General features: G+C 39.8%; 1 protein-coding gene across 1 annotated transcript in view; it reads right to left on the bottom strand.

Moving 5' to 3' along the window:
- ARHGAP23 (Rho GTPase activating protein 23) overlaps positions 1-13,555 on the bottom strand; it is a 308,148-nt gene that overhangs the window by 154,692 nt on the left and 139,901 nt on the right. The window contains exons 5-7 of the mRNA XM_089690030.1: positions 12,428-12,506; positions 9,614-9,668; positions 6,419-7,685 (exon numbers count right to left, since the gene is read on the bottom strand). Coding sequence (XP_089546156.1) covers positions 6,419-7,685; positions 9,614-9,668; positions 12,428-12,506 — 1,401 coding nt within the window. The remainder of the gene's footprint in view (positions 1-6,418; positions 7,686-9,613; positions 9,669-12,427; positions 12,507-13,555) is intronic.

Consider the following 13,555-nt stretch of genomic DNA (forward strand, 5'->3'; position numbering starts at 1 on the left):
TAGAATATTACAGGAAACTGTACAATATAAGCCCCTTGGAAGGTTCAGAAACTATAGACAATGAGAAGAGCCAGAAAAGAAAGAAATATTTGGAAATGGCTGGGTTACTAAAATTAAGTGAGGATCAACTAAACTCCCTAGATGCAGATATCTCACAGGAAGAAATAAAACTAGCATTGAAGGGGACAGTGTCGGGGAAAAGCCCAGGACCAGATGGTTATACAGTGAGATACTATAAAAAATTTAGTGAAATCTTAGTACCAAAACTTAAAAACTACATGAATGCACTAGGTGGAGAGATGGAAGTAAGAAGAGAATCATTACAAGCCCAACTTGTGCTCATTCAAAAAGAGGGAAAGGATCCCTCTCAGTGTTCGAGCTATAGACCTATTTCACTATTGAACACAGACACTAAGTTGTACGCAAAGGTCCTAGCAAATAGATTGAAAGAGCTAATGCCTGGATGGATACATGAGGATCTGGTGGGCTTCGTTCCAGGGAGGGAGGGAAAAGACAATGGGGTACGATCATTGATGCTAATCCAAAAGAGTAAAAAAGGAAAAGAACCGGTGGTACTACTGTCTATAGATGCTGAAAAAGCGTTTGATAGGGTAAACTGGAGATTCATGATGGATACTCTGGAAGCCTTGGGAATCGGGCCTAGGATGAGAGAGTGGATAGGAAAGTTGTACAGATACCCCTCGGTGGTTATTGGGGTAAACGGGGAGAGGTCAGAACCCATTGAGATGTCAAACGGAACAAGACAGGGATGCCCATTGTCCCCATTGCTGTATGTTATATCACTAGAACCACTATTGTCAACAATAAGGCTGAATAGAGACGTAAAGGGAATCCTGATAGGAGATACAGAACATAAAGTTGCTGCTTTCGCAGACGACTTGTTGTTCTATGTAGGAAACCCCAGGATAACACTTCCAAACTTAATGAAGTCACTAAAGGAGTACGGAGAACTATCAAATTTAAAGATAAATCCAACAAAAACGGAGATTCTAAATATAAACATCTTAAAAAACGAAAAAGAAAGGATACAAAAAGAATTTCCCTTTAAATGGAAAGACAGAGATATAAAATATCTAGGAGTAAAACTTACAGCCTCACATAAACATCTATATAAACTAAACTATATTTCATTGAATAATGAGTTTAGAGACGAATTAAAAAGATTGGAGGGAGGAACCCCGACATGGATGGGCCGTATTAATCTGGTAAAAATGGTAATAGTACCAAAAATCATATATAGATATCAAATGATCCCAATTAAACTCCCAGAGATTTTCTTTAAAATAATTAAGAAACTGATAACAAGATACATATGGAGGAATAAAAAACCAAGACTGTCATACGAACTGCTAAGTAGGAGGAAAGAAAGAGGGGGTTTAGGGCTCCCAGACTTTAAAAGATATTACAAAGCGGTAATATTGTCAAGAACCATAGATTGGATATTTAATAATAAAAAAAGCTGGGTGAGAATAGAGAATGAACTTAGCGGAATAGATTTGGGAAGAATGATATGGGTGCCAACACAGTATAGGGGTTTAAATGACAATGTAAATACATACACTTTGAATGTTTTAAAGATTTGGGATAACTTACACAGAAGTATGAAATGGACTTTTAATTCCACACTGATTCCACTAAAAAATACAGAGTTTTTTCCCCCAGGCAGAGAAGAAATAGGAGGGAAGTGGTTTAAAAAAGATAAGGTGCAATTGGGAGATATCTTGGTGGGAGATGAAATAGGAGCATTTGGTGAATTGAAAAAAAAAGAGGGAGAGATTTTCACTAAATTAGACGAATGGCAGTATTTCCAATTGAGGTGTTTTGTTAGAAGTCTGCCAAGAACTTTAAGGACAAGAGACAATTGGAACTTGTTCGAAAAGATATTGGGAACACAAGGTGATGGGAAACACGAGATTGCTAGAATTTATAAAATACTCACTGAACTAGACACAAACACGAAGCCAACATATATAACAAAATGGGAAATGGATATGGGAGTGGTGATAGATGAGGAAAAGCAGAGGAGAATGTATAGATTAACTCACGAAAATGTCTCTATGAGAGAAGTAGAGATGAACTATAAGTGTTTGACAAGATGGCACATTTCACCAACAGTAGAAAGTAGGATGTGTGGAGAGAGTACACCGTTGTGTTGGAGGGGATGTGGAGAAATAGGCACAATATACCATATATGGTGGGGATGCCCAAAAATCCAGATATTCTGGAAAACAATAATCCACTTAATAAGAAAATTGACAGAAATAGACATAAAGCTAGATCCAGAAGTATGTATCTTGCACATCATGGATATAACGGTAAATAAATATAAAAAATCAGGGATATGGTACTATATAAATGCTGCAAAAGCCCTGATACCCAAGTTCTGGCGGCGAATAGAGGCACCAAAGGAAGAGGACTGGATTGAAAGAGTCGAGCAGATTAAAAAGATGGAAAGGTTGTGCCATACCCAAGAAGATAAGATGGAGGCTTACTATGGGAAATGGGAGAACTGGGAAAAAGCTAGATTATATATGAGGTATAGGAAAGAATAAAGATAACAACAGAAAAATTCCACTTGCTGATATAAGAAGACGCAGAGAAAAGGTAGAATAGGCAGAGGGAATACGGGGTGGGGGGTGGTGGTGGGGGGGAAAGGTAGCATAGAGTATATAAAGTAGAAATGTTGGTTAATATAATACTATAGAATATATTTTTATATATATATATTTATATTGTGATGATGAAATGTAATTAAAATGGAAAATTAATAAATATTTAAATTATAAAAAAAAAAAAACAAATTAAACCTGAGAGTGTGCAGCCCATATCCATTATATAACTATAGTGTGAATATGTTTTGGTACATACCTGAAAAAAAGCTAAAATTGTGCCTGTATCCAAATATATATGGACCTAACTGTACATACGTACAAACGTAAAAGCACATGCTGGGGTACCTACTCAGGAAAACGTTGATTGCAAAACACGTTACGTATTGCCGTGAATGCCAGAATGAGAGCAATGATTCTAGCAACAGACCTCCTCTGTAACACTAAACTTATGACCTATAAGGGGCTTTAAAAGCATCACCTATAGAAACAATATTGTACTAAAGTTTGTCGCCATTTCATGAGTGCACACAAATTTAAGGTTTGACATGTTGGATATTTACTCTCTTATATTTTACCATAAAAAGTGAGTAATTTATTGCTGTTTTGTGCCCTAAAATTAATTTAAGTGTATTATTAACTGAAATTTTTAGTATACTGGACCTTTGTGGTAATATCGCGTAACAAATTGGAACTACCTCTATTTTATTCTCTAGAGTCTCTGCTTTCAGAAAATATACAATGTTTTGGGGGTTTTATGTGATCTTCAGGCTTAAAATGATTTTTTAAACGTGTGCAAAAAAAAACGCAAAAAAGGGCTCTGGTAGCAAAAGGGATAAAGGATAAGTCTTTCCTGACAAGCACCCAATCAGTGCTCATTACACTGCAAGGCCTCTCTCCTCCCTGCTAGTCCCGGGTGCAGTGCTGGAGACAGGCAGGGAGGTGAGGAGGAAATAAACAGCACAATGTTAAAATATTAAACATTTAAGTCGCCATAAAGTCCCTTCTGTTTTTAAAAGCCCCAAGCATTCCCAAAAGCACTCAGATTTAAATAAGGTTTTGGTTAAAAATGTTTTTTTTTTTTTATCAGGACAAGTAGATTGTCATGAGGGAAGTAGACTGCGACCCCGATTTAGTCCCTGGACAAGTAGTTTATTAAAAAATGTCCACACCCCTGCTTTCGTTAGTTTTCTTTATCTTCAAGCAGAGAATACACAGGACTTATAAGAGATAGCAATGACCATTGGTTTTAGATGCTATCGTTTAATGTTCTTTGTTAAATTTGTTTTGGGGATCATAAAAATGTGACTAAATGTTCCAAAGTGTTGGTATTGTATACTGTACTGCCATAACAAGGGGCCTGCGAGAATATACTCCTCTCCAGACATAAGTGTGCTTTGAAAAGGACAGAGTATAAATTTAGAGTGTCAGTGATAAAAAGATGTTCCTTTGTTACAGAGACCGGTGATTTGCGAGAAAATTAAAGTGGAGTTTATTTCAGAAAACTTAGTCCTGCTAGATCAACTCAAGCTGGCCCCTTGTGCAGGTATAGCTATGTAAAACTTTAAAAATAAGTGCCTATACGGTTTAAAATCCAGTAATATACTGCTCTGCACATGGTCCGTTGCTCTCTTTTTTTTGGCACTGTGCCGAAAATGTAGAGGGTGATCTGCTGACAGCCTAAAATATAGAGTGGAACAAATCCCATCGATTTAATGGTTTCAAAAAAGAGTTACATTCTCAGCATGCCAGGAAGGCAGTCACATTTGCTTGTGTGCTCAACCAAACTGTCAAACCATCAAATGACTGGTGTCATAATTGATCACATGTGCAGCATCATGGCAGTTGCAGATCAAACAGATGGCAGCTTCCTTGGCTGAAAAGGATAGGAGGTTTTCTGCTTAAAATGCTGCTCAAGGATCTGGGCTTCAACAAAATGGCAGCCTCCAGCAAGAAGAAACAGGAGCAGTGCTGGAAGCAATTTACAGTACATGCTAATTTTGGTATCATAATTATTAATGTGGAATGTATGGTCCTTGTTAAAGAACATTATTTTTATCAATTGTTACGAGTAAAGTTTTGCTTTATAGTGAACCAGCAGTTTGTCTGTGCAGGGCAAAGCAAAAGGTTTAACTACCAACATCTCCAGCTGCATATACTCACCATCCTTTTATCTCCAACTTTCCCATTTAGCCACTGGCAATACAGAGAGGGGGACTCTCTCCCCACCTTCATTCTAGGTACCTAAGTGGCTAAGCACAGCGATTTCATGTGAGATGAAGGGTAGTAAGTTGCATGCACCAAACCCATGGTTTTTTGCGTTGCATTTTGTATCCCAAAAAGTGGAAGGGGATGAAGGGAAGATCAGTATGTCCAGCTGGGAAGATCATTAGTTAAGTAAATCAGTTTTTTGTTGAATGTTCTCTTTAAAGTGGTTGTAATACAAAATGGACCCCTCTATTTTAAGGAAAATAGCTTCAGCTAATGCTAAGTAGTTCAGAGGGTGAAGGAGTTGTAATGGGAATGCCAACCACCATATCAATACCACATTTACAAAAAGTCCTGAAGGAAATGGCTATTTTCCTTCAGTTGAAGATTTATGGCTTTTGCTACTATGTAACTGCTTTTATGCACTATGCCACATTTTTGATTATTTTCATATGTGCTGGATTTCAATAAATATGCTCCTTGGCAGTCGCTGTATGAGCATTCATTGCTGGAAGTAAGGTGGGTGGCCTCACTGACCCATGAATGTCACATCTTCATTTTAGTGGTCTCCCTGTATGGTGGTCGTAAGTGAGCGGTAGCAAGTTTGGCTTTTAAGTCATTTTAAAGTGGCAGCTGTGCATGTACTTCTGCTTCTCATAGTATTGGTTAGTACTTGAATATATTTGTGTTGTATACATATTCAAAAAGGTTTTAGAATGTTATACTTAGTGATGTCCTTTCATTATAGAACATCGCTATCTTGAAATTGTACATCCCTGAAGAAGAAAAAACTCGAAACGCATTGGGTGCTTCTGTCTTCGAGATAAACTATACTGTTGTCAGTCAAAATGGGAAATATATATTGATCCATGCTATGATATATGTATATGTAATCTTCAACCGCATAATGTCTTATTTCTAATATTTTCTTGGTTATTGTGTATTAATAAAGGATTGATTGTATGTTTTTTGGTATACAGTTTACAGTGTCTTTTGCCAGTTCATAGACTCAAAAACAGAGGAGTCCATTTTCTATTACATGTACAGGTGTGATGGCAATTTCCAAAGCATGCTACTATTTATACTCAAAGTGGTTGTAAAGCCTACACATTTTTTTACCATAATGCATTCCCTGCATTAAGGTAAAAATGTTTCAGTATGTGTATTGCCCCTTCACCTCCTTACCAGAGCCTGATCTCAATCAAGCTCTGTGCTCGTCTGTAATGCCTCTTTTATCCCTGCTCCCACAGGTCTTGCTGAGAGCAGTGAAAGCCAATGACTCCCACCGCTGTCAGTCAAATCCTGTGACGAGGGAGCAGGGGTGAGGCCAAGCCTTACTGTCTGTATCTACTGGATACTTGCAGGCACCATGGCTCGGGATCAAGTCCGCAGGTGTGCCACCATAGATAGTGGCTTTCTATGGTGCCACACCAAGTAGAGGAGCAGCCAGGAGTGACGGTGGGAACACAAGAAGAGGAGGTTCTATTGCACAAAGCACGTAAGTATAACTTGTGTTATTTTAAATGGAAAAAAAAATACTTTACAAACACTTTAAGTAATATATATCCCAGGAAACTTACCAATAAAAGGAATGGATGCTAAGGGCTCTTCAGAAAACGGTAATGGGGGTACCCTTTGTGATGGTCGCTCACTTGGCATCTCTTCCCTTCCTGCAGAAAGAGAAAACTCCACATCTTTCCCTTCCTCGGGAAAGAGTACATTGACTTGCCGCACAGAGGCAGAAGGCTTTCGTCCTGAAGGTGGCTTCTGTCTGAGGACCACCTCTTCTCTTCTTTCATCTGTGGCACTGCTGTCATCTGTGGAACTGATGCTCATAGATGGTTCTTTCCTTTCAGGTGGAGAGGGGGAACGTGGACAATGTGTTGATCTAAAGGTTGGGAGACCACTAAATCCTGTCTCTCTGAAGGAAAAAGCATGGAGGTGTTCAGTCCGACGTTGAAAAGAGGGACTGTAACTCCGGTACCCAATATACCCAGAATCACCAGAACTAGAGTGTTGTGTCATAGATTTTGTTACTTCCCTGGAAGCAAGTACCACAGGCTGGGATATGGGAGGATGTGACACTTTCTGTGTTGTCCGAGGAGGTCTCTCTGAAGACCAAATAGAGCGTTCATAAGGGGGAGATATTAAAGCACTTAACTCCAGTTTCTCCATAGACCTACCAGTACGGGACAAGTAATTGTCTGACTGTGCCCGGTGGTTCCAGGAATCATTATCAAGAGGATAGTGAAGAGTATCTTGTGAAACACTATGAGGCCAGTGACTCTGGTGACCTTGCTCACTGACTTCTCCTAGTCGGTCTTGTGAGGCACTACGTCTTCTGGGGGGCAGTGCAGAGCCCCTCTTGTGAGGTGTTTGCTGGGACATCCAGTTACATAGTGCTTGGTGTCGTTCCCATTGACTCACCCAGCGGGGGCCACTTTGCTTCTCCCACACATCAAAAGGAGCTTTGTTTGGTCGCTCTGGGTGATGACAGGATGTCCAACCATAGGCAGAATTGTATGGGGGTCCTGGTCCTCTGAATCGGTCAGATGCAGCTGGAGAAGCCATGTAAGGTCGGGGTGGAGGGAGAGGATTAGCAACAGGCCTAGAGTAGTCATTGCGATGAGCAGGACTAGTGCCTGGGATTTCATTGTGCATGGGACTCCTGACAGAAGGAAAATCCTCACAGTTAGACCGATGGAACCTACAGCTTGTTGGGTACCCAGGACCAGACTCTAGAGGGTGACCTCGCCATGGATAGAAGGCAGGAGGAGGTGCAGGGATGCTATGTGCACCCCCACGGTATGGCTCATTGCCTTTCAGATATGCATCCTGGGAGTACGCCTGCATGAAAAAAGAGAGGAGAAAATGTAAGTATTTCAGGTGGACTTGCATTTACCTGCTCTGTATGTAGATGTGTGTGAAAGCATTTCAGGTGGCCTTCCATTTGCCTGATCTCTATGTAGATGTGTGTGAATCAAAATTTAAGGACAAAAGGCATTCTTTTTACTTTGACTAAAAATATCAAGAGCACACCTATCATAAGGAATATCAATTCCTTTGTGCTTACAGAAGCAGCTGACTGGTGATCATCCCCTTCCCCCAGTCCCTATGCATATTGGACAGGTAGATTAAATTATATAAAAATATAACATAACTTTAAAGCCATGTACAGTATATGTGAGCGACCTATTTAGATATTAAAAAGCCATAGTACCTTTTTTAAAAAAAAAAGATAAAACATTCAGGGATGCACATACATCGTTTATCATATCACGCATTGATGCAGATCCTCATCAATCACAGTGAATGACACCAGAAAAAAATTTCACCAACTGAAAGACACATCGAATCCCATCGGTTTGCTTACTCAGGCCAAATTACATCTACTGGGGCCCTGCTATATGTAAACAAAGGGTAAAGTCATTGACCAAATATGGCCATGTGGCATATTTAGTCAGTGATGTCATGGTAACCCCACCCCTCAGTTTACATGACCAGGAATTCCCTGCCAGTAATAACTAGGGCTGGGTGATGTAACTGGATGATAAGGACTCATCCTTAGAAACCAATGACAAATAGGAAGTGGACATATATAGTAACGATATAAATTGAGATATAGACAGTTGTAGGAGGTGTACCTTATGTTTTCTTTGTGTCCACTTAGTGACAAAGTATACCAGAGGTCTGCTATATATTTTGTTACAAGTGGCTGATATCCTGTTAGTAATACCAGGTGCACAGCAAATATCAATTTAATGTCCATGTGAGCAATTGTGTTGAATTTGTAAAAAAAAAAATAAAAAAAAAATGCATCACTCTTTTCAAACATGTTACATGTACCACTTCTACAGCCGCAGCGCAATCTGCTGCCGCCCTGTGCCAGGAGGCTGGGGATCTTCTCCTCAAACTCACTGTCAACATTTTAAGAAAAACAAAGGCTGTGAGAGGGGGGGGGGTGCCCCCCCCCCACCCGGCCTTTTGCGGCTGTCGGCTTGTAGTTCTCAATGAGTGCTCTGGTAATCCATTGATTCTTGATTTGCTGATCATGGGTGCAATGCTTTGCAGGCTACTAGTAAAATAAATAAATGCACTTTTTTTTAACCTGCAAAAAAAAAATGTGTATTTACTTATTTTTTAGAAAGATGAACTTATCTTTTAAGAAACAATGATAGCTGTAAGTCTGTCTTTTTGAAATTTCACAGGAAAATATACCCAGATGTCCATGGCTAGCTTGTGCAATATTATTAAAATTATCACATAGAATGACACTATATTATGTAGTACATCCTAATGTTGTACACAAACCAAAGAATAGAAAAATGGACTTTACTGGTAACAAGAGATGACGAAGTGGTAAAATAAAAGCTATTACATTTTATTTAAAAAGCATAAAACCAAGGAGAGAATAATCTCCACAGTATTTCATGTACATCTCGCAAAGTTTTTTCATACAATACATAATGGATATATTTTACAAGTCTCCTTATTTCAAAATCCACTGTGTCATACCTTGTACCAATAAAGTCTGTTTTTCATTTCTTTCATTTGGGTACACTATTATTAAAAGTAAGAGGTTTATAAGGTTATGCAAGTAGCAAGAAAAATGCCTAAAGTGCAGTAACTTACAGCAACTAAAAGGTCTTTCACCTTTCATCAAAGCCATCATAAAAATGAAAGATGACTTCTGATTATTGCTGAGGGTTACTACCCTTTGATTGCCTTGAAGTGGTTTTAGCATCATTATCTGATTTGGGACAGCCAGCTCTTACCAACTGTAATATATCTTCATCTCGCGGCATAATAGACAGTTCCAGCACATCCTCACTAAAGGAGACAGCAAACAGACAAGCAGATGTTACAGGGCGATTCTGTGACAAAGGTAGGAACCATTTAGTTAATTCAGTTTTAGCTTATTTTGGCCAAAAGAAAAATGAATTCCTAGGGACTATAAACTAATAATCTGCAACTTTAAGGTTAATTCCTAGACAATACCTTTTTCAGCTTTGGATAGAGTGGAGAAGAACTAGAACATCTACCACGTTATTTTTTTACAGGAGTTTAGTTTAGAGGGGGTACAACTGAGGAAATCAATGGTGGAGAAGGATCTGGGAGTTCTAGTAGATCACAAGCTTAATAATGGCATGCAATGCCAAGCTGCGGTTTCTAAAGCGAGCAAAATCCTCTCTTGTTTTAAAGAGGTATAGACTCCAGAGAGAGATATCATTTTACCCCTGTACGTATCATAAGTAAGACCTCATCTGGAATATGCAGTTCAGTTTTGGGCACCAATTCACAGAAAGAACATTGGGGAACTGGAGAAAGTACAGAGAAGGGCAACCAAAGGGCATGGAGGAGCTCAGCTATGAGGAAAAATTAGAATTTATTCTCTCTTGAGATGAGATTAAGTGGGGGTATGATCAACATGTATAAATACATCAGTGGCTCATATAGTGAACTCAGTGTAGAGCTATTCACCCTGAGGTCATCACAGAGGACAAGGGGGCACTCTTTACATCTGGAGGAAAAGAAATTTAATCTCTGAATAGGGAAAGGTTTCTTCACAGAGAGAGCTTTGGAAACAACTCCAAGGAGTTGTTCTGGCCAGCTCAGTGGATTGCTTTAAAAAAGGCCTGGATTCTTTCCTAGATACACAGAATATAACTAGATACTAACAATTATAGGTAAGGTTGATCCAGGGAATATCCGATTGCCTCTCGGGGATCAGGAAGGAATTTTTTGCCCTGCAGGAGCAAATTGGATCATGCTTTGATGAGTTAATTTTTACCTTCCTCTGGATCAACTGTGGGTGTAGAATTATAACTTTTTTTTTTTACGGTTGAGCTGGATGGACTTTTGTCTTTTTTTAGCCAGACTATGTAACTAGTTCAGACACTGGCCTTTGGTGCAAAAAAATAAATCTCCCAAAAGGAAATAAGGACCATATAAAGTCAGAGGTTCTAATGCTTCCCCATTGTACTAAGAAGGTGTTCTTCTATTACAATCTTTATCCATTTCGTATCCTAAAAGAGGAAACGAATGCAGCCACATCTAGAATTGGTAGGCTGCAATATATTACATTTTTGTTTTTGGGATTAAAATTGTGTTATTGTCGTGGTAGTGCATATGCATCCGAAGGAGGAAGGGTCAGTTTGTGCACCAGTGGCTTCTATATTTATTAGCGGTTGTGCATTCTAATAAACTTAGCTTCATAACCCTGAACGGAGCTGTTAAAGTTCTCCATGGTTTCACTGTCATGAGAGTGCCATTTACCAGATGAATAAGGACCAATCTTTTGTCTTCAGCAGGAGGGCATCATGGTGAAGCACAAAAAAGCTGAATCTGTAGGCAACTGGCGGTGGGTGTATTTTTTTTATTTTATTTTTTTTTTAATTAATCGCGTGTACTCTTTCCCAATTTGGGGCAGGGGATGAACCATATTATCAGCCTTGGTTCAGAATGTCAGGGGTCCTATAAAACTATGTCATAATCTTGTATTCCTACCCCCTGGTACTTATTCCTTATGAAGGCTTTGAGAGGCCATTTGAATTTATCATCTTGATTCAGATGTACATTAAGATCTTGCCCCCATCGACAGAGTGTGCTTAGCTTGTCTTTGCACTGTATACTCCTTTTTGAAAAGTGGACAGTTGAACAAATCTGTGTTCAGTGTGGAATTTAGTTTTTCAGTTTTCTTCTTTGCCAACGATCTAAGGGCACAAGGTCTGGCTGTGTAAGTAGGTTGTTGTGAGATTGTCAAGAGGACATTTTCACAACACTCAACAAATACCAATTTTTTTTTTATCTGGATCTGATTATAGGGTGGAAATGTCAGGGTTTCCGAAAATGGTGAATAGACGAGAGGGATGAGGTGAGAGCCAATTCTTAAAGTAGTTGTAAAGGTTTAAGGTTTTTTGCCTTCATGCATGAAGGTAAAAAACCTTCTGTGTGCAGCACCCCCCCCCCCCCAATACTTAACTGAGCCCAATCTCGAACCAGCGATGTGCACGAGAGCAGCTCTCTGTGAACTCTTCCTCCTCATTGGCTCCTGCTACTGTGAATGACAGCCTGTGAGCCAATAAGGAGGGAGTGGGGGGGGGGGGCAAGCTGAGCTCCGTGTATGCATGGACACACAGAGCAGCAGCTCGGGGAGAGAGCCTGCTGCAGTTTGTCCCCATAGCAAGCTGGCAGAGGGGGACCCAAGAACTAGAGGATCGGGGCTGCTCCATGCAAAACCATTGCACAGAGCAGGTAAGTATGACATGTTTGTTATTTAGAGAAAAAAAAAACCTGCCTTTAATATCACTTTAAGTAGTATTTATCGACTCTGTGGAAATAATGGAAGGCGTTGTTTAAGATTTAGGGGAATAACAGCATGACTACATGAGAGGGGGTCAGCGGTAAAGAGGTAAATGTTTGTTCCATAGAAGTCCAAAGTTTGGAAATATGATATCCACACAAGTCTACTATTCTTGTAAAGTCAGACTGCGGTGTAATAAAGCTTAAGTCCTCACTAGCAAAGATAAGTTCATGGCTTGCAGCTGCCCCTCCTATTCCCACACCCTTCTATGATCCCAATATCACACCTGTTTTGTATTAGGGCAATGACTTGTGAATATGTTTTCCCGATTATACTCTCTCCATTAACCTTAACAAGACGGTCACCTGAAAAAGAAGACAATGTCATTAAGGGGCAGACTATGAAGCTTTTTCTCAATCAATAAACTTACTGTGTACAATTAAAGTAATAGTAGCCGAAAAGGTAATGTTAGCTCAAAATCTATATTTCAGTTATGTTTAGCATGATGTCTCATTGTATATTGTGTACTTTGTTTTCTTTGGGCTAAACTAATGTTAAAAATGTTTGGGCATACTTTAACGTGGAAGTCCAGTAAAATTCTAACTAACCTGCTCCCACCCAGCTCTAAACCTGTTCCAACTACCCCGTGAAAGGAAAGATGTCTATACTTGCCTTTTCTGAGGGTGCTCCAGTCTAGTCACATGATTGGCTCTCAGCGCCGGCTTCAGTGTAGGGGAGGGGAAGCTGACAACAGATGCCCCATAGTAAGGCTATGGGTGACATGACCGCATTGGCTTTGCAGTCATGCTCAGCAATCTCTCTTCTTCACTGAAACCAGTCGAATGAAAGATCATGTGATGGGACCGGAGCATCCTCAGCATAGGTAAGTAAAGACATCTTTCCATTCACAAGGTAGGTAAAATAGGCTTAGAATGGCGGTGGGAGACGGTTTATCTATAGTTAGAATTTGACTGAATTTCTACTAGGTATGATGTTAACTTAGTTTTATTCTTCACTCCCCCAGATGACTTCTCAGCTGGTTTTGGAATGGACGACTTGTTCCATGAAGCCGCTCCTCTTTTCTGGTCATGTTGCTGCTCCCTCATCGGTGCCAGCATGTACAATGCAGGACCAGCTGTCTTGCATTGTGTGTGAAGATGTCTAGAGCCTGCCAACATTATCAGGCTAGAGAGGGATGAGAGAAAAGCAGCAGCTGTCAAGGAATAAGGTAAATATTCCTCTGCTATATCCCCCTAGAATAAACAAACATTAGAATTGGGGTTTTTTTCTTTAAGTTGGCCAGAATCAGCTTTAAAGAGGATCAATATTTTTTTAAACTGTTCTACCAACCCCCCCCCCCCCCCCCCCCCACTTCATCCCCATCCCCAATGTGACAAAGAACATGCAGTGCATA

Source organism: Staurois parvus, unplaced genomic scaffold (assembly GCF_062004578.1).
Source record: "Staurois parvus isolate SC_StPar_1 unplaced genomic scaffold, SC_StPar_1.0 ptg000511l, whole genome shotgun sequence".
Taxonomy (NCBI): Eukaryota; Metazoa; Chordata; class Amphibia; order Anura; family Ranidae; genus Staurois; species Staurois parvus.